This window comes from Phyllobates terribilis, unplaced genomic scaffold (assembly GCF_046119375.1).
Source record: "Phyllobates terribilis strain yellow unplaced genomic scaffold, ASM4611937v1 Scaffold_2__4_contigs__length_985480577, whole genome shotgun sequence".
Lineage (NCBI taxonomy): Eukaryota > Metazoa > Chordata > Amphibia > Anura > Dendrobatidae > Phyllobates > Phyllobates terribilis.
In genome coordinates, this window is record NW_027362762.1 from 886,142,349 (window position 1) to 886,164,791 (window position 22,443).

At 39.7% G+C, this 22,443-nt stretch overlaps 1 protein-coding gene across 2 annotated transcripts in view; it reads right to left on the reverse strand.

The window, feature by feature from the left end:
• EPHA3 (EPH receptor A3) overlaps positions 1–22,443 on the reverse strand; it is a 532,047-nt gene that overhangs the window by 69,089 nt on the left and 440,515 nt on the right. For both annotated transcript variants that reach the window (XM_073668198.1, XM_073668189.1), the window contains exons 10-13: positions 9,537–9,662; positions 5,138–5,323; positions 5,000–5,061; positions 2,390–2,599 (exon numbers count right to left, since the gene is read on the reverse strand). In XM_073668198.1, the coding sequence (XP_073524299.1) occupies positions 2,390–2,599; positions 5,000–5,061; positions 5,138–5,323; positions 9,537–9,662 (584 nt within the window). The remainder of the gene's footprint in view (positions 1–2,389; positions 2,600–4,999; positions 5,062–5,137; positions 5,324–9,536; positions 9,663–22,443) is intronic.

Consider the following 22,443-nt stretch of genomic DNA (forward strand, 5'->3'; position numbering starts at 1 on the left):
AATGCAGGAGTGGTGCTTTAATATTCTCTTGAGCCTTTACTAAATTCCTTGATTTTTCACAAAGGTAATTGATGCCTCGTGACAACTGTTGTTACAGTGGTCAGCCATTATGGCGCTGGGTTTTTCAAAACCCAGTCTTTGTTTTCCCTCTTCATTTCCTTGGTAGAGTTGAGATAAAAAATTTGTGCAAGACCCTGATACGGCATACATACCAATGCCCTGTGGCAGAAGGACCAGGACACTACGAACTTTCTTGGCTGACAACCAAGGCACCTTTTGAAGTTATGAAGTTGGGCGCAACATGCCAACCAAGGCACTTGCAGTGCAATGGTCCCTCTGCCATGGAGTCCTGACATGGATGCTGGATTAAGGGTGTCCGCGTAAACCACACGGAGACATGTTCATTTTTTATCTGCAGCATGGATGACATGGGCCAATACAAGTCTATGGGTCTGTGTAAAACACGTAAAGCACAGCATCAGTGTACAGTTCATGTGCCATCTGTAAATGTTTAACATTGCAAAGTGTGAGGAGCTGCCAATTTGCTAAAGACTATGATACTCTTCCAGCATGGACCACCAATTTCGTCAATATTATTATTGTGTTTTATTAGTTATTTACTTATGTTTTATATAGTTCTGCTTGCTTGTCAATATGTGCACGAGATTCCCTTGTAAAATGTACAGCATTCCACTAACCTCATCTGTATCTCATGAGTCTCTAACCATTGTTCCAACAGCCAATAATCTCATTATGTGAGTGTTGATTGTAGACACAGTCGAGCCTTCATGACAGGAGGTTTTACATGCAGTCTCAGATGAAGGCTCCTGGAAGGTTCTTCATTGTTTCAGCTAACAGTAAATGCTTAAGGGGGAGGGTGTCATCACATCTTACCATGGAGGGGGCTGAGCCCAGAGATGGAGAAGGGATATGTTTTTAGGGTGAGTTGATGGAAGGATACCAAAGAAATAGGACCTATGGCTGTGGATGTGGAGCTGATGGATAGATGGCTTATTGAGTGTTGGAGATCAGTTATCAACTGGGCTGGATAGACGTGCTACAGTTGTGGATATGTTGTTGGATATAAAATTTATTCTAGTAATGTTGTTACTAGACATCTGTGCTTCCATTGTTTTATCTGTCATCTGGAGGATCGTGGACTGTGGCAACAGACTATACTGGCTGGAGATACAAAATCTGTGGGCCAACCAAAAGTTGGGAGTCAGTGAGTATGGCCTTATACAAAGCCAGTGGAACTACTGAACCCAGATTGGGAACTTAAGGACTGAGAGAACTGTATTTTGGCCATTTACTTGAAATTGCTGCATTACCATGGAGGTGATTAATAAAATATTGTTGCATCGTTAACCTGCCTAGGTGATTACTTACAACCCACAACCTCAGATCTTCACACAAAGTATAGGAGAAGCTTTGTAATTTCTTTTTTTTAGCGATACTGGAAAATTACTGATGACACACTGATCCAAAACATTGATGACACTGGTACTGTATTTTCCGGTACCGGTTTTAGGTCACGTTCACATGTTCAGTATTTGGACAGTATTTTACATCAGTATTTGTAAGCCAAAACCAGGAGTGGTTGATAAATACAGAAGTGGTGACGTGCTCCTATTATACTTTTCCTCTGATTGTTCCACTCCTGGTTTTGGTTTACAAATACTGATGTAAAAAACTGACCAAATACTGAGCGTGTGAATGTGGCCTTATACGGGCAGTCCAATTAATCAACCAGGAGGCTCAAGGTGAGCAGTAATCTAGGTCCCCACCAAAACGTAGTGTACATTATGTAAGGAACATTACCTCTCTGGCTACAACATATGGACGTACTTGTCATCTTTGGGAGATGCTCATCCAAGAGGTTGCTATCTATCGGCCAACATGTTTCCCATAGCCGTGCCACGTTTCAGATCTTGCCTGTCACATCTTTTCCGTGCGTCTGCTTTACCTCTTACACTTGCCCTGAAAGTGCTTCTTAATGCCAGGGATCTTAAGAATGACGGAGCATCTCCATATTACACACAAAAGACCTTTGCTTCTTCCCGGCAGGTGTCTGCAGCACCCGGGGGGATTCTCAAACTCTTCCAGGAGTGCGGGAGGTCTTCCCTTTTTCCAGAAGCCTCCTACACATTCCAGGAAAGTTGTCAATTAGGTGTATGGAGGTTTCCATTGTTTTTTTGTGCTTAATATAATTACTTTACATGGAGTATATGATACAATAAAATCCGTAAGGTGATAGCGGATACTCTCACAAGTCTTCTGAGAACTGAGTAATATTATCTCCACACTCAATGAGGCTGAATACATAAATGAATTATTACATGTGGTGGGAAGAATGCGGAGCAAATCAGACATATAGTATTTTTCTCACCCTTGTCGTATAAGCCGCCTCAGGATCATCCTCCAGGACACGAGACAAGCCAAAGTCAGAAACTTTGCACATCAGGTTAACGTTTATGAGAATGTTCCTCGCCGCCAAGTCACGGTGGACGTAACCCATGTCCGAGAGATATTTCATGCCAGATGCAATGCCGCGCAGCATACCCACCAGCTGGATGACTGTAAATTGAGCATCGTGTTTCTGGAAGGAATTTCAAGCACACAATTGAGATGCTAATTGGCCATTAAATTATTGTGAAGAGCCTGATAGAAATTATCAATTACATTCCTGTTTATAATTATCTCATATCTGGCAAATTTACTAGGATAATTGTATTAATTTAGCTGATATCGAATCGTACATAGTTGTAATATACTGGCGGTACACGCCGCACTCTCTGGGGCCTAATGTAATGAGGCTAAAAGCCACAAATGGCAGAACTGTGCACAGGGCAAAATGTCTGAATAAAATACTAGCAATAAATTCATTATAATCATTATAATAGACTGCTTCTATATAATTCTAGCACTGAACATCATACTGCATACATGTATACCAGCATTCGGATAACAATTATCTGATGTGTATGGCCATCTTAAAGTGTTATCCAAAAGTACAGCTGCCAATGCTAAACAACAAAATTGTAGCATTATCCACCCATTCTTTCTCTCGACTATCCAGCATCGTCTTTGTTGGCATGCAAGTGACAGGTGACCGCTGCATCTAATCAGTGACTTCAGTGTACATGTGCCATAATACTGGTATCACTAATCAGCCATGGAAACAATGACACCAGTAATACAGCACATGACTGCTATAGCCACTGATTGATTACATGCAGCCGGCACATGACCAAAGACCGGGAGGAACGCAGCAGGGCTGGCGTTGGCTCATGGGGAAAGAATGGGTGGGGGCAAAGTGGCTCAGTGGTTAGCACTGCAGCCTTGCAGTGCTGGAGTCCTAGGTTCAAATCCCACCAAGGACAAGATCTGCAAGGAGTTTGTATGTTCTCCCTGTGTTTGTGTGTGTTACCGGGTACTCTGGTTTCCTCCCACACTTCAAAGACATACAAATAGAGAATCTAGATTGTGAGTCCCAATGGGGATAGTGATTATAATGTATGTAAAGCGCAGTGGAATATGATGGAGCTATGTAAGAGAGTAAAATAAAAAAATAAATCAGCTGCTGTTATTAAAAAAACATTAAAGTTGGATAACCCCTTTAAGACTAATGGTAATGCAACTCATACTGTTCTTACCTAATGTATACTGTATAATTGGACGTTTCGGTTTTCTTTTGTATTGCAGGCAAGCAGAAGGTAAAGTCTTGGATGGGAGGTATGTGTCATCGAAGTGGCTAGCCATGGTGATGTTTATTCCCGGAGGAGAAGGCTCCAGCAATAGTAGGTTGCAGAGAGGTTTTTATTGGGACCAAATTTTGAATCCAGGTTTTAGGAGTGACCAGAAGAGCTTGGGTGGGAATGGTCACTCCCATACCTCCAATTTGGGCTTTGCATGTTCTATTTAGGGCAGCTGAGCTATCTTAGGTCTGTCTGTGTGTGGGAGGAGGAAAAGACTCTAGTGTTTGGTTAGTCCCTGCCAGAGACTGAGAAAGCTGGACTGTTATCTGAGTAGGTGAGCCCGTATTTGCTGTATGAACGTTTTTATTTATTTTCTTATACCTTTATGCCGAGAAGAGGCTGTTGTTATGTTGAGTCCTCCAAAGTTTATGAAAGCAATAAACATTGCATTACTAGACAAGAACCTATTGCTTGTGTGTACGCTAATGGTTGCCAAAGAGCTTATATTATGAACTTAAAGGGAATCTGTCATCAGGATTCCCCACTCCCCAAACTATTTATATGCGCTTGGAGCTCTTTCAAGTCCAGCAATACCTTACATGACTGTTCCTCCGTTACTGAGAAATCAGCGTTTGAATTGATAAGCAAAGGAGGCAGAAGAAATATGGTAGGTCTGAAGCCTCTGTCACTCCAGCTCTATTCCCTGCCCAGTGCCACCTATTCCTGATTGACAGCCTCTATGATGTATGACTTTAGGCAAAAGAGCCATCAGTCAATTAGGAGGAGGTGGCGCTGGGCAGAGAATAGAGTCGGAGTGACAGAGGCTTCAGATCTACCATAGTTCTTCAGCCTGATTTGCATATCAATTCAATCACTGACTTCTCAGTAATGGAGAAACGAACTGGCCATGTAAAGGTATTGCTGGACTTGTCTTTGAAAGAGCTACATGTGTATATAAATAGTTTGGGTGGTGAAATCCTGCTGACAGGTTTTTAAAAAGTGAAAAAAAAATTGATTTTAAAGGAAATATAATAAAATATAGAGTAAGATTTAGGTTAAGTGTAGAATGCAAACCAACTTCAGCCCTAATCGGCCAATAATGACATCGTAACGTATGGTACAGAAAATGTGGGATCTGTTCAGTAGTAACACATGCAATAATGACAATCAGAGGGCTACAGCGTGACTATATATAATTGTGGGAATGATATTATAATGAAGAAACCTGTCACTCATGAGTGTATAATGTAGTCTATTCTCATCGTAAAATAACTACACATTTCAGGATGTTCTCTACTTACCCGGAGGAAGCTGTCTAGAGAGCCGTTCTCCATGTATTCGGTCACAATCATAACCGGCTTGCCTGGAAAGATTTCCATACAAATTACTCTCTGTGCATTTCCCGACACTTTATAATAAATCCAAACGTTAGAACTTACTTTTAGTAACTACTCCTTCCAGCCGTATGATGTTCGGATGCTCGAATTGTCCCATAATACTGGCTTCCCCCAGGAAATCCCTCCTCTGTTTTTCTGTGTAGCCAACTTTCAACGTTTTAATGGCCACGCTGATTTCTTTTTTTGATGGCAGTTTTAGGCGACCACTGCATACTTCACCGAATTCTCCTGCGGAAAAATGGTCAGAAAGTAAAAACTTAAGCAAGAAAGTGCAGAAATCAAAGCAAATAGTGTAAGAGCATAGAAACACCTTATATACAGATGTATCGAAGGTTAACAGGACTCAAGACACACCATCCTGATAGGTGCTTATCTCACTTTAGAGGATTAAGTTAATATGGTGGTATTTGTTACACACTGTACAACTGTAAGGAGATAGACATACTGCCCATGTTCCCCCTTGAAGAACATGCGCATTGTTGTATTGTGTAATGTGAACTGTGACATGCTTTAATAGTGTTGGTATAGTGTCCTGCCCGACAGCAGGGAGAGTCAGAGTTAAAGATTAGGACGAGCCCAGAGTGGGAGGGGAAAGGTGAAGGGAAAGTTTCCTGTCAGGACATCAGATAGGGCCCAGTGTGCGGGAAAAGCAGGCCTAAGGTCTGGTCAGTCAGCAGAGCCGCATTATTTGGGTGTCACTAATGTGAGAGGAGACCGTGACAGAGGATAGCAAGATCCTAGTGGAGATAAAAAGAGAAGTGACTGAGAGGCAGAGTGATCAATAGGAGACGGGTTCTGGGATGGATCGCTTAGCAGTTCATAACTCAGAGAGGTAATTAGCCAGGCCGGAACAGACAGCGTGAGATGAAGAAAGTGGCCCGGGCGGAAGTTCTAAGGTGTCAGTAGCATAGAAGCTAAGTACCAGCCATATTGAGGGGAAAGAAGATGCGGGACCGCAGGTTGAGAATAGGCCTCATTAACTGGACTGTAGTACTGAGCTGGGCTGTGGTGAAGGAAGGTGAACTAGTGGAAACAGGAATCAAGTGCATTAACAAGAAAGGAACAGTGACTGTGAATGAAAATGCTCCATATTGTGAAGGAAATGTTCATTAAGCTGTGTACCCACTACCAACTGTATATATTCCATCTCAAGTTTTCGTTCAGTAAAAAGTTTATTTTTGACCGGTGGTCTCCCTCATAGAAGTCCTCAACACCTGGTCCTGGCCAACCATAGTCATGGGTAACATGCGGCCTGCAAGGGAATATCGCCCCATAGCACAAGTCCACACACCCAGCCAGGAACCCAACCTTCATGGACATGCTGGGGCAGAAGAGATGAGTACCTCGCCCATGGCTACTGCCCTGCACCACGTTACACAATAAATTACTTCTTTAATTACCAATGTATTATAGCACAGTTCCCTAGGCACCATCTAGTATGAGCACACAGTTTAGCATCACATGGTATAGTTAGTTGTATTCTTTTTGGGAGAGCATTATATGGTGGTGGTGGTGGGTAACACAAGGTATCGCACAGGACAAGTGATGAGCGAGTATGTTGGGTTAACCCTTTCGGCAAGCATGCTCGGGCGAGTATCTTCAGCGTACTCGGTGATATGTTTGAATCACTCCCGTGTGCATGATTTGCGACTGTTTGACAGCTTTAATACATGTGAGGAATACTTAAGAAACAAGCATTTCTCACATGTATCAAAGCTGTCAAACAGTCGCAAATCATGCACACGGGAGTGATTCAAACATATCACCGAGTACGCTGAAGATACTCGCCCGAGCATGCTTGCCGAAAGGGTTAACCCAACATACTCGCTCATCACTACACAGAACCCTATCCAACTTTGGGTACATTAAGTCCCCATAGATTCTCATGGGATTTGTATTATGGCTGTGAATATGAGCCCATGATAAATAATAAAGTGATGGTTGCTGGCTTGCACCTTCGTAGCCTTCTACTGAGTTTGACTGCTCTGACTATTCAGTGAGTTCAATGATCCATCAGATTACAATGTGCTCATTATAGGACGTAAGAGTAATTCCGGATTCAGGCTGCAGTATTGTTCAGTCCATCGCTGAAGTTATCGTGATCCACATATATGTATAAACTTTTTTCTAAAAATGTCTTTTTTGGATCTGAACAATGTACGGTATACACCTTACTACAAATACATAAAACCATCAGCAGAGCAGAGTAGCACGGGGTTATTTTCTGCAGCCATTTGCAATCTAATAATTGAATGACTCTTGTCTTCCTGTCATTTCTAATTAGATAAAACGGCGCTTGTAATCGGACAACATTACAGGAATAAAGATCTGCAGCAATGCGGCCTCAGTGCTGCACAATACATGAATATGGCACATCTGCAGATGTAGCAGAGCGTTGTCTGTGGTTTTGCACAGGGCTGCAGATAAACCTAATATCTGCTCACAATTAATATGATGTACAAATAGTCCAGCCACAAATAAAGCATTACAAATCAGAAACTGCTACAAAGTCCAGAGATAACATTGTCAATGGTATAATTCAAGAAAAGATGGATAAATGGATTGCTGTTGTTTTTTTTGTTTTGTTTTTTTTACTTAAATGTATTTCTTTTGTGCTAAACATATTTTTTGCAATTGGGTTTCATTAAAAATTTAGCAACGTTTGCAGTCTGTGGCATCTGTGTTGCACGTGTCTATTGATGGCTGCAGAATAAGTTAACTGAGAATCTGTCAGTGACCTTATTCTGATGGAGTTTTTTTTACTCTTCAATCTGTCTTTGAGAGCTTTTCTTTAAAGTTTCTCTAGAGTTTTTTTTAGAGATGATTTATGATCACATGAAGGTTCAGCTACACTACGATGTGGTTTGTGGTCGGGTTTTCCCACAAACAAAAGTTGATTTTAATCAATAGATCTTGGAATAATAATAACTTTCCCAATTGGATGTGTTTAAATAATATGTTCTTGTGCTGAGATAATCTTATAAATGTGCCCCTGCTGTGTACTGTGTAATGGCTGTGTCTGACCGTACAGGAACATGGTCTGATCATACCACAACTCCTGGGCAGGGGAGGAAGCAAAAGAGTATACAGACAGGACAGCAGGGGATCGCAGCTGATTCTTTCTTTGAAATAAAACATTGTTTAATAACAGGCAGTGAAATGTTTTACCTCACAGAAAGAATCATCTGTAATCCCCTGCTGTCCTGTCTGTATACTCTTTTGCCCCCCCCCCGCCCAGGAGAGAATGTTTCGACTTGCTGTACGAAAAAGGTGAGAAGAAAGGTGAAAGACGTAAAAAATATTTTTGACTTTGCGCAAAATTTGTGAACCTGCGTGTGCCATTTTGAAGAGCTTAGAGCAAAAAAAGTCAGCGAATATCATAATAAATAAATAAATAAATAAAAATGATGTATGTGGGTTTCACCAAAGGGATAAATGACAAATAATTCTGCTACATCAGTATATATAATGTCTAAAGTCTACGTATTCACCATCTTCGGAGTCGCTGCCATACGAGTCATCAGCAGAGCGATGCAAACTGCTCGGCATTAATATTTGATTGTATATTTTCTGCACACACTATATTATTATTGGCTAATAAAAAATAACTAGGAGGCATTAAAATCAACGCAGAACCTGTGGTTTTATAGAAAGCATTTCCAGATACAATTCCCCAAGTAAGAAACGCATTCTATTAAACATGTTTTCCTCGCCTGTACAACCATGTTGGTTCTTTTAAAGGACCAGACCTACAAATAATCAAAGCGACATAAATAGGCTGATAATAAAATCTGGCGCTGGGACATTTTGTAGCGGGCCTGTTAGGTGCATTGATAAATTACAATTCCCAACATGAATTGCCAGTCACATTTTAAAGGACCACAAAGGCCAAAACGTAATATGCTTTATATAAGATGACGTTCTCTCCCAGGTGTATGTATGCAGCTTGTATAATGAGGGCTATTACTGCCAATGCAACCAGTCTCATAAAGTGACATGGCCAATACCAGAACATTACTCTGCACCTGACAGCAAATGTGTATGCCATACATCCCTAGGTCTGTCAGTACTCTCACTTATGTTTTGTGGATCCGTCACTAGGGATGAGCGGACCCGTGGAAGTTTGGGTTCTACTACCAGACACAAACTTTATTCCAAAGTTTGGTTCAAGGACCAGAACTTTATCCAAACTTGAACCAGAACTCAAACTTCATTGAAAACAAAGGGGACAAGAACTTTTGATGAGGAAAATTCTCTCTTCTATCGGACGGAACTCTGAACATTCCGGGAGAAGTCCATGTTCGGAGTTTAGCACCAGACACTAACTGTCCAGTACGAACCCCAAACTTTTAAGATCGGGTTCGCTCATTTCTACTGACTACGCATATATTACATATATCTCTTACATAAATAAGTGATCCAAATATATTTAGCTTCTTACCTGCTCCAATCACTTTATCTATTGATATACATGTGGAGTCCAGCTCCTTTGCGAATTCATGAACCGCTTGGCTAGGATCTTCGTAGGTGTGAGGATCTATGTAGGTCCTAAGGCCGGGAAACTTTACTGTTAAGGAAGAGAAATATTAAATCGATTTACCCTTGTGCACACTTGTGGGGCATCTTGTGAGCATCTTTAAGATAGAGAGAATAATTGGATTAGGACAATGGCTGTTCCTGAATTACAGACAGTACATAAAGGTTTTGATTAATGAGGGAGTTTCCAAGTGTGTTCAAATCCATGAGAGAAACATGAAAATTCACCCCTTTCCCCCATCACTCACATTACCAACTTTTAACATGTATTACATCACATATTTTACAAATAGTCATTTAGTTTCAAAACTGGTGAATTATTCTTGGTGGTCTTGAGTGGCTTAATTTCTAATATAATCGTCTAGTGTATTAAAGGGTTAACATCTAAATACCCCTGGAGGCGTAGGATAGTTTAGTGGTCAGATGATCATTATTTGTTATTATTTGGTTTATAGTAATGGGGAGGTTAATGGTTATCATCCAGGCTACCTATTATTTAAATACCTTTTTTTTCCTTGAGAAAGGAACCGGTAATGCACTGAAACGCATTGGTGTGAATAAGAAACCTTGCTAATACTCTCCGGATCCCATCCTTTACGTAAGCGCAGCGCACACATTGTGATAATCTCCGCTTTGATAAACTGCTATCTGGACGGTCCTCTCCTCCAGCCACGGGGCTGCAGCTGCGACACATCAGGCTTCTACAGGTGTAGTGTCCTCACATAACCCTTACAGGTGAGCGCTACCATCACCCTCACCCCCATCTTGTTCCTTATGGTACTGCCCCATCTGTCCCATCCAGAGTTAGTAATCTATATTTTTACATCTCTGGAGAAGAATCCGTAAGTGCTCTCAAACAAACAACCAAGAAATTATAAAGTTCTGTCTGCTACTAGAGGGGGTTCACAACAGAATAATTTATATAACTATCAAAGAACCTGTGTTGAAACCCAGGAAAAGATTTCCAGGTACTCAGAACCCTCCATGTACAGTAAGAGGGCTGAAAACAACGGTTCCGCTAACCCATTAGTTACTGTTTGGTGGCAGCTAAGTATCACAGCCAATACATGTTCTGCATGGAGCAGGCTCAGCTCCTGATCCTGCTCCATACCATGATCACTGCATTTCTTTATGCTGTAATTGCTCATTTTCAGCTGTGTATTCTGTGTATGTGAAGAGTGCTGCAGCAGCCCAATCAGGCAGGACTTAAGTAAGTTGTCAGAGAAGGGCTGGGCAGAGAGTGTGAGTGACAGATAGAGATTATATAAATGGGTCGTCCGGTGAAAACAAGTTATCATCTATCCAAAAGGTAGGTGATAATTTGTTGATTGGTGGGAGTCCAACCACTGAGACCTTCTATCCTTGTTAAAATGGAGTGGCAGTGTGCATGCTTGACCACTGCTTCATTCACTCCCTGTGGGGCTACTGGGCAGCGTGGTAGCTCAGTAGTTAGCACTGTTGTTTTGCACCGCTGGGGACCTGGGTTCAAATCCCATCATGGACAACATCTGCAAGGAGTTTGTATGTTCTCCCTTTGCTCACGTGGGTTTCCTCTAGGTTCTCTGGTTTCCTCCCACACGCCAAAGACATACTGATAGGAAATCTAGTTTGTGAGCCCCAATAGGGACAGTGATGATGATGTCTGTAATGGTCTGTGAAATATGATGGTGATATTTAAGCAAATCATTATAAATAAATACTGAGCGCTACACTCGACTTTTTCCAGTAACACCCAAGGAGAATGAATGGAGCTGTGGTCAGGCATCTGACCCTCTGCCCCATTGGAAATATAGGTTCCCTGTTCTGAAGATTGGTGCGGGTCCCAGCGGTCAGATGCCCACAGTTCAGCATGTGTCAGGATTCCTGTTGTTCTTCTACAGTTTGACCACTATTGTTCACCTTAATAATTGTGCCGCAATCCCACTCCTTACCACTGGAAACTGCTGCTGTGTTCTGCAATTGCCCTTTACTAAGATGGCAGATTCTGAATCTGTGGGATCCATCTTGTTTCCTGTTTGGGCCTACTTAAAGCCACATGGATCTCTCACTCATTGCTTGAGTATTGTGTCTAGCTGTTTAGTCTAGTTCCAGTCTCCAGGTCCTGAACTGTCTTACCCAGACTGTTCTCACCTATCTACAGATTGTTTCCTACAACTCCTTCACCAACTCCAAGAACTTCTACTACCGATTGCTATTCCTGCTTGTGCTCCTTAGGCCACTGAATTTCAGTAGTGCTACGCCAGTATCGTAAAAGGCCCTGAAGGTGAGGAGCTTTAACATGGTGCCAATTAAAGTAAAAAATGACTGTTTAATTGACTGTTTAATCCCAGGTGATGAGCTGCCATGTTTTATCATCCAAGTGGCCGGTGTGTACCTGGACAGTGAAGAGTTTGCCACGGATATCATAAAGTATGGTGATGGTGAGGAGTTCACCATTAAGATCGTGAGACTTGTTGTAGGAGTGTTAGTAAGCCTGCTCAACACACTCACATTAATAATACAAGGTTGTCATTAGATGACATAAAAACCTTTACCTTATTTATCAAATAGTTTTGTAAATATTTGTCAATAATAAAGTGATGTTTCAAAGTAGATCCATTAGTTCCTTCCAGTCTTCCGGGGACTGTCCTGTATTTTTGTTCTTTCCTTTTTCCACCCTCCTATTTATCTGCCGTAATTCTGTCCTTTCTATTTATTTTACAGAGGAAATCGAAGGTTAGAACTGAGCAGCTCCTTCTGTTTAACACATAAATAATGGCACATTGGTTTCTCCTAATACTCAGCAAGTTTAATTAATTTTCATATAATAAATGGCCCTGGCTGTTTTACGGAAATACGCTCTAATTCAGCAGAAGGGTTTAGAGATGGCTGAGCGGGATTTGTAACGTGTTAAACGACAAATTAATTTTAGGGCCACGACTATCCACAGACAGGTTAAAGAGAAGGAGAAGGAAATAGATCCTTTTTCTACAGAGACTGGGTGATTTTGTTTGCGGGGGGGACTCGGCATAAACAGGGCTCTTTGTTAGGGGTTTGGGTGTTATGCTGGAACGCTGATGAATTGTTTCATTGTATAAAAGGTGCTATAACTCGCTGCCTGTAAAAACAATACAATTAACAAACACAATTAAGGCCAATGTAAACATCGCCTCTGGCGAAACCATAAACTGCCTGGTAATGATCATTCAGAGCCACAACTCCCCAGATGGGGAACAAGATCCATGGAAAGATGGAAAGATTTGTCCTTTCACTAGCTATAGGAACTTTATGTATAAGGTGAGAATACAGAATAATGATGGCGAAAAAAGTAATAACTCATGAAGCACAAAGCAATATTGTAAGATGGATAGATATACTGCAAATAGATAGAAAGATATGGAGAAATAGATAGATATATGATAGATAGATAGATAGATAGATAGATAGATAGATAAATAGATAGATATATGATAGATAGATAGATAGATAGATATATGATAGACAGATAGATAGATAGATAAATAAATAGATAGATAATAGATAGACATAGATAGATAGATAGATAGATAGATAATAGATAGACATAGATAGATAGATAATAGATATATAGATGCCTTTATTATCCTGACATGTAGCGAGCACTTGGGTTATAAAGGATCTCCTTTTTTCTTTTTCCACTAAATATTGAAGTGCCGCCTCATAGTTACAGGTAGATGTTTATTATATTTCTATCATTACGGTATTTCATCATTTTGTCCATGTTCTCAGATGAGCAGGTGAGGTTATAATGACTGGTAAATACGTTACAAGTGATTGTCACTGATTGTGTTGCAGGTTGATCCCCATACACTATAGTTTTCCTGCTGTCACCGATTGTGGCCGATTACAATGACTTGGAAACGAGAAAATCATCACAATAATTAGCACCAACATTCCTTTAATGTGCTATAAAGCGATCTCACACTACTCTGTTGTCTGCGGTTAATAAACTGTAACGTGACCCGTCAGATTACCAAAGCAGCTTAGGGCAAGATACAATGGTCAGATGGAGGCGCCACAGAGCCAGTGATGGAGCTGCTGTACCCGGGCCGTGATCCACATTTATTAACAATGGCGTGTTATGTATAAATCATATTGGAGAATTTAAAGGCAGTTTTCACTTAAATGGGAAAGGAGCTGCAGTATCACAGAACGGCCACTAAACAGTGTATGGAGCTGTTGTCACTACTGGACCTAACATCAGGTGACCGGTGGTGGTGCCATGTGTTGGACCGCCACTGGTCTTAAAATAAGGACCTATCCTAAGTATAGTTCATCAATATCTAAGACCTGAGCAACCCATCTAATTTGTCAACAAGTCTTCCAGTGCATGTGGAGCTTGATCAAAATCACTTTCTCACCGTCTTTCCGCATTGGAGTGTGAAAAACATTTACATTTGGCACAATTCTAGATTTTTGGCCTAGGCAACTGCAGCAGAAATCAGGCATAAGCTGCGCCTATGTGAACAATCATCTAAAGAAAGATGTTATTCTAAAGTCAAATGAGACATATTATCCAGGAAAATATCTTATAAACCCGAATGTAACCTCTGCAAAGACCACCTCGGTGGGAAGACCATGCTGTATTCAAAACAGATTTATTGTGACAGGTTTTCAGTTCCGCCATATATTAAGCATACTGGTCAATTACATCACTTTAAGAAGACCACCTCATTAAAGGACCACTTACAATGCAACTTTCATAGTCGTTTCAGAGAGGTTTCATTGTTCATTTATCTATCTACCTATGTATCAATCTATCTATCCCTCCATCCATCCCTCTATGTATTATCTATCTCATATCTATCTCATATCCATCCATCTATTCTGGATCTTTACTTTTCTGCATTTTGGTTTCATTTGATAATCTGATGCGTTCCTTTGAAATCATAATTGCTAAATTTCTAGGCCTTCAGTAGTGTAGGGTCACCGTTGAATAATTCAAATAGTTATCATCCGCACGGCTACAGTGTACTGTTTCCTTGTGCCGAATTCTCCTACACTTTACTTGGACCTTGTGACAAACCCAGCTCCGCTACAATGCTTGGTTACTTTGGTTTTCCGCGGGCCAGTTCTGACCTGTTACAAACTCAGCTTTACCAAATCACTGAGTGAACCCTACTGTACACAATGGATCGTATAAGAAACTCAGAGCTTCTGTAACAACACTACCATATGGTTGCACTATTCAGCTGAGCTTCTCTGGTTCCTCATCGCTGAATTCCCTCGGATTCCTTGTGGATTACAAATCTGCTACAACACATCCCTTGATTTCCGTTTACTTCTCCTGTTGCCTTTGCCACCACAGCTTCCATTGCTCCATCTGGATTTCCCTACAGCATCAACGTCATCTGTCCGTGCTGCATAACAGCCGCTCATCCGGACCAAGGGACTGGATGTGACACTTCACCAGTTGGGACATCTATCTACCACATATCTATCTATCTATCTATCTATCTATCTATCTATCTATCTATCTACCACATATCCATCTATCTATCTATCTATCTATCTATCTATCTACCACACATCCATCTATCTATCTATCTATCTATCTACCACATATTCATCTATTTATCTATCTATCTATCTATCTACCACATATCCATCTATCTATCTATCTATCTATCTATCTATCTATCTATCCAATATCTATCTATCCAATATCTATTTATCTATCTATCTAATATCTATTTATCTATCTATCTAATATCTATTTATCTATCTATCCATCACATATCTATCTATCTATCTATCTATCTATCACATATCCATCTATCTATCTATCTCTCTGTATATCTATCTATCTAATATCTATTTATCTATCCATCACATATCTATCTATCTATAAATAGACAGATATTGGATAGATAATCCAATATCTACAGTATGTATTCATCCATCTGTCCATATACGTCTATCCATATCCATCCATCTATCCATATCCATATCATCCATCTATCCATATCCATCTCCATCCATCTATCCATCTCCATCCATCTATCCATATCCATCCATCTATCTATCCATATCCATCTATCTATCCATCCATCTATCCATATCCATCCATCCATCTATCCATATCCATCTATCTATGTATGTATCTATCTATCATCAACAGATAATAATGGTATATTACTCTAGAAAAACTTGCCTTTTCGGGAGTTGCATTTAATCCCTCAATCCCTGTAATGAGAGCAATGTGTAGACTATGGATCATTACAAAAACAATTCAGTGAGCACTGGTTCACTGAAAAACCTACAAAATAACAAAAAAACCCTTCCTGAATGCTCCATTTACTGTACACGGCTCAGGAGCTAATGTTCCAGAGATGTTTCAGACCATGTAATAATGAGGTAAGCCTTCGCTCTGACATTGTGGTTTTGGCGTTCTCGCCAGCAGAGAACTCGATGAGGAAATGATAAGCGTGTGTCAAATTAAAGCCAACGAATGATTACATGAAATGTACCATACAAAGGATCACAAAAAAACCCCGTCGGCCCGATATTGTGCCCTTGACACCCGCGGTCTTTTGGAGTTTATACGGCAGAAAATAAGCTTAGACATTGTGAGGGAGATTTCTTTGAGTGCAGCCTCCAGAGACCGGGTGAAGCCGGGCTACAATGGCCGTAATCTCTTCGCACCAATAATTAGGGGCAGCACATGTCGTAAATGGCTTCTGTCATGAATAACAGATAATAAACACATGCACATGTGTTAAGCCCCTCTGTTCTACAGCTCATTCTGAGCAAACACAATCATTTTCCCTCTCCTTCTACCAGCATGATCCGCCCTGGGGCTAACGAAATGTAAGAGGTGCTAGTCAGACAGGGGCAGCTGAGGAGGTGAAACACTTCTCCGGGCCTTTGATGGGAAGTCCTGGGATTTTCAATATTGCTGCAGCTCGCAGCTCCAGCCGTGATTCTTCATTCACAGCAAAGTATGGGAAAAAGCCACAGTTGTTTTAAAAGATGGCTTGTCTTAGCTGCATTTATTGACTTTGTGCCGGTCGGGCTGACATAATTCACAAAATATAAATAAACTGAGAAATGCACGGTTACACATCTGACACTATTAATATTAGTCAGTGAGATCCAAGAGTGAAAGCTCCTGACAGCAGCGACATATAAAGAAGACAAGTATGGAAGATGTGGTCATGGAGGCCCCGGAGCCAAACTAGTCATGGAGGCGACAATGGACAGGTTTTTTTTTTTTTTCTATAATTAATAGTCAAGATGTTCAAAATTAAATCGATTTTCTTCACTACAATTTGCTTCTTTTTTTGTCTACAAGGTGTAAAAAAAAACAGAAATAGACCTTTTAGCCTTCACAAGATGTAAACGGGCGTAAAAATAAAATTGTCACATTTTTTTGTTGTCTCAATAATGAGAATAAAAGGAATAGGTCACAGTCATCACAAATTGACCTGTTGTTCAAGTGTCCAGATTAAAAAAAAAATTCTGAAATCTTGCAGTTTTCATTCTGACCTGAGCCTAATAATTAGGCTGACACTTCTTGTTTTTTGGAGATCACTTCTCAGTAGTTATCTCATAATCATTACAGACAGGATTACTATGGAAGTTAACACCTATATACAGATAACACAAGATCCACAGTTCAAAGAGGTGATGAACATAGTTTACTTCCTTCCCCCCTCCCTGCACAATCACCTCTGCGCAGATCAAAGAGCATGCCTAGAAAACTCTACTATAGAAGTTCATGAATACCCAAGATTATTGCTATGTAAGGTCCATGTGGCTGATAATAGAGATGGCTGCTCTATAGAGATCTCCTGCCCACTTTGCTTTATTTTGCTCAGCGTAAACTGACCTGCGGTGCGTGTTTCAAATCTGAAACATGTCAATTTCTTTTGCGGTTACGCTGAGTTTTATGTGCAGATTTTTCCCAATAGACTTGTATTAGATGCGGAAAATCTGTAGCTAAAAAAGCATGTGTGATTTTAGTGTGCTTCCATGGCAGAAAAGCATAGAAAATGCTTGTAATCAGCACATGACTATACAAATATAGTTTTGTCAAAGCCAAATACCTGGAATACCAAAAACAAAACAGCTTTATTTTTAACATGACATATCAAAAATAGACAAAAATGTAGCGTCAAAACATTATAAAAAGAAATGTAAAAAATTCATATATTCTGAAAGTTACGTTTGTTAATGTAATCTGATTTGTATTCTAAATAAATATGGAAAAATAAAAATAGCGCAATGAAAAAAGTAACACCATTTATTTTATAGGTGCAGAAATGGTGTAGCAAACTCACCAAAAGCTCATCATGGGAACGTATCCTAAAAAATGCTCAAATGCAGGATGAATTTCTTGAAAAATCAAAAAGTCACTAACAGAGTTATTCACGCCAAAAAACTGGAAAAAAAACCGCAATGATGAATCTGGCCCATATTCTTTAGGGTCTCTTCATTCAGCAAAGTCATAATGGAATAAAAAAGGAGTTTTCTACTAGAAGCGATGCTTCATTTAGGCCATGGTGTTGATTTGGTTGCTTTTACCACGATGGGTACGCAAATCCTTCTTAATTGTCTGCTGCCAAATTAATTATAAGAATGTGTGCAGACAATGAAAGAATCAAGACACTTGAGTCTAGTCAGATCAAATATGGAAGTTCTTCTAATTTATTGAAGAAGTACATAACATTTATAGCAAATCTCTTGGAGTATTTCAAAGGGTGCGTAATCTTTAATAGAGTTGGTTAGCCGCAATAATTGCCTTTTATGATCAGAAGCAGAATATAAAGTAAGCTTCTTAAAAGTCACATAGCATAGGTGTGGTGCAGGAAGCTAGCGCCATTTTGGATGTCTCCATATAATATTGACATCCATAACAGTGTGACTGTAATATCCGCACCCCTATGGTTAGGGCCCCTATTGCCAGAAATTGTGGAAAGTTTTGTAGGCTCCAAAAAAGTCAGAAAGGAAAGATCTGAATTTCTATCCAGCAGGTAATAAGTGAAAATATAATAAAGCATGCTCCACCCGTCACATTTCCACTGTCTTATGATGTATGTTCCCAAGTCTGCTCCGCAAGGACCTCACAAGTGCTTATTCCAGGAACATCTTCCTTCCATACAGGTGCTTCTATCATTAGCAGACGTGATGTGTCTGTATAATTAATGCAGTGACTCTCGTGTGAGGAGATCCTGAATAACTGCCGCACTTCCTTTATCAGGGGAACGAGTATTTGAGAAGTTCCGATATTAAAGACAGCATTAATTAGCTGCAAATCTAAAATATTCAACAGCACAAGTCTGCCGGCCTTCCTTGAAGGATGAACTTTTGCATCTTTGACTTAAAAGAGAGAATATATCTTTCAAGGAAATAGAAAAAAAAAGTATTTATATTGAAAGACGAAGACTTCTGGGAACAAAATACTAATTGAGAATTTAGCATTTGAATGATATGGAAAAAGTGCACAAGCAAATGACTTAAAAATATCTAACACTGGATGGATTCTGTCTAGCTTTTAACCTTCCTGTCAATCATCTCACTTTATCATTTTGATATTTCCTGATTCTACGGGGAACTTCATGTCATTGGGCAGTAAGATGAAGCCTTGTCTTCTATCGAATGTATGAAACTTAATACATAGAAGAAGAAGAAAAAACAAACACCTAACAAAAGTTTCCTCTGTAGGAAATATGGCAAGTTCAGTCCTTTTTGGGTAATCCGTTTTTGAGTTAAAGGGGTTGTCCACTACTAGGACAAACCCTTCTCATACCCCATGCTGGCCCAGATAAAATAAAAAAGCTTATACTCACCTCCCATGCCGGCATTCGCGGTCCTGGTTGTGGTGACACGTGACCTCGGCGTCCAATCAGGGCTGGCGTCACTGTCCCTGCCTTTGTACGAATGGAACATGAATAGGAAGTCAGAGATTAGCTGCAGCCCAGACTTGCTCTTCATGTTCAAAACCTTAAAAGGCGGGGACAGTGATGCCAGTGCTGATTGGGCGCCGGGTATCACGTGTCACTACAACCACACAAGAGCTCCGGGGAGAGCGAGTACGAACACCACTGGAATGATGCCGGCACGGGAGGGGAGTATAAGCTTTTTATTTTATTGGGGCCAAACATGGGGTATGAGAAGGGGTTGTCCTAGTAGTGGACAACCTCTTTAAAATGGTCCTCCAGTGATCATCTTATCAAAAGGGGTCAAGTTTTTCAGACCACAAGAATCTGAAATATGTGATTGAGATACTTGACATTATAGAAACACTGTATCTTACCATAAATATGTACCGTAATTTTTTTTTTTTTAAATGTTGCTGTTCTCTAGAATCTGGCATAATTTTACTATTTTTTTCCCTGCAATTGTCCATTCATGACATATGGAACCTCTCTTGCCTGTATGTAAATCTAGTGTTTTCAGTCAACTGAGATTGGTCCTCAACCCTTTCCTGTGGGGGGTTTCTTGAGGACCACACCCACTTGACTAAACTACAAGATTGATATATAAAGAAGATGGGGCCAAATCTCAAGAGCAGAGAAGCGCAGGAACGCAAAAATTAAGCAATGCAAGATTTAGGAGAACAGTAGCATTTACACTACGTAAGAAAATAAACATATTTATGGCAAGTGACAGGTCCTCTCTGAACTAACACATGAATAAAATAAGAATCGTGGGCAGTTTGTGGGCTGAATGGGGCCAAGAGTTAATATCTGCTAATTTACAGTCACGGGTATAGTCTTATTTATCGGATATAGAATTAAACTTGTGAGTTTGATATTGGATAATCATATCAGAAAATATTCAGGGAATGAAAATGATAATAATTTTTATTAGTTGTACCACTTCTGTGAAGGCATTCCTTCATTTATTTCCAGATCCCCTGATAAATAATTTGCATCCTGATCCAATTTTAAGATTTTTCTCTTGTGGGAGTGTCTCTCCTAGTAATATAGGCTGAATGTGAGGTCTCTGTGTATCCAGGATTCACTGCTTATATTTCAGCACTGTTTTTATATTGCACTTATTTCCTCTCAAAGTCTAAAGCCTCCTTTCTTCCTGTTATCCCTAACACTGAAAGAAGGGGGGAAGATTACGTGTGAAGCTGAACATAGTTTTAACATTTTCAAATATACAGTACTGTGCAACAGTTTTAGGCAGGTGAGGAAGAAATGCTATGAAGTAGGAATGCTATAAAAATAGAAGTGTTCATAGTTTATTTTTATCAATTAACACAATACAAAGTGAATGAACACAAGAGAAATCTACATCAAATCAGATACTTATCCATCATGCAATACCATTAGGGAGCAGTTTGATTGGCTCCAAATTTATTCTGCAGCAAGGCAATGACCCCAAACATGCAACCAAGAACATTAAGAAATATCTTCAGTGTAAAGAAAGACAAGGAGTCCTGGAAGTGATAATATGGCCCCCACAGAGCCCTGATCTCATCATCATTGAGTCTGTATTAAATTACAGGAAGAGACAGAAGGATTTGCACAAGCGACATCCACAGATCTGTGGTTAGTTCTCCAAGATGTTTGGAACAACCTCCCTGCTGAGTTCTTTCAAAAACTGTGCACCTACGAGAATTGATGCTGTTTTGAAGGTAAATTGTGGTCACACTATATATATTAATTTCATTAAAATTTCCCTTGTTCACTTAGCATTTTACTACTTAATAAAAATATACCATTAACATTCTATTTTTAAAACAATTTTTACTTTGGAGCTTTTTTTTCACACCTGTGCAAAAGGATTGCACAATACTGAATATCTGAATAATGCAAGCTAGTGTTGTCCAATGAAAAAAAAATAACTATTTGCTATCAATTTGCATGGCATTTTGCTATTGGAAACAACATCGATGTCATTTTGAACTCTTATTTTTTCTAGCATGGAACATCTACAGAAGTTACGACTTAAAGAGTAACCGTCATGTTAGTTCTTATTTAATAAATCAATGGCGCACATGAAAAAAATCAACTTTTTTATATATCTTTATCAGAGAATTTTCCATCTCCTAGATTGATCTTTCAGTCTCAATTCAGGGGTAAAATCTGTCTGCACTGAAGACATTTTCCTATTACTGAGATGGTGATTGGTGCATATAAGTTTCTAAGGAGAGGGGAGGAGCTAGAGGAAGATACAGACATTCTCTTGCAAGTTACAGTTCTCCATAGAACTTTATGAGCACCAATTGTCATCTCCCATCTTAGTAAAGGGAAAACTATATTCACTGAAGACAGATTTTACCCGCAAATTGAGAATTTTGAATGATCAGTCCAAGAGGAGAAAGAAGCAGATTTGTCTAATAAGAAATATTGCAAAGCTTCTTATGGTTACGAGTGCTATTGATTTATGAAAAAATAAAATAAAACGACAAATACTCTTTAATGTATAAAAATAATTTATACTTATTTCCCAATTACAGGTGTTAAAATACTTGCTTTCGTAAATGACTTTGAAGCAGAAACACCTTATCAAATACGACAAGTTACACAAGTGTGGAAACACTTCTTTTATGAGATTTTCAAATTTGATAAAACGATGCTTAGAAAGCAGTTTTTGTGCCAAAGTCTTTTTACAGCCAGAAGCTGTCTTGGATTTAAGCTTTCACAGGAGAGAAAAGTAGAAATTTTTAGACTTATTGTGTGAGATCCAGTCATTTACCCCTACAAAGGCAGCCAGGAAACTATTAAATTACACAAACACCCCTAATTCTTACAGTCAAAATAATACTTGTTTATCTTAGCATAAAAAGTACAATTCAGGAGTGACATAATCATGTAAGCTGTCAGTAGTACTTTATA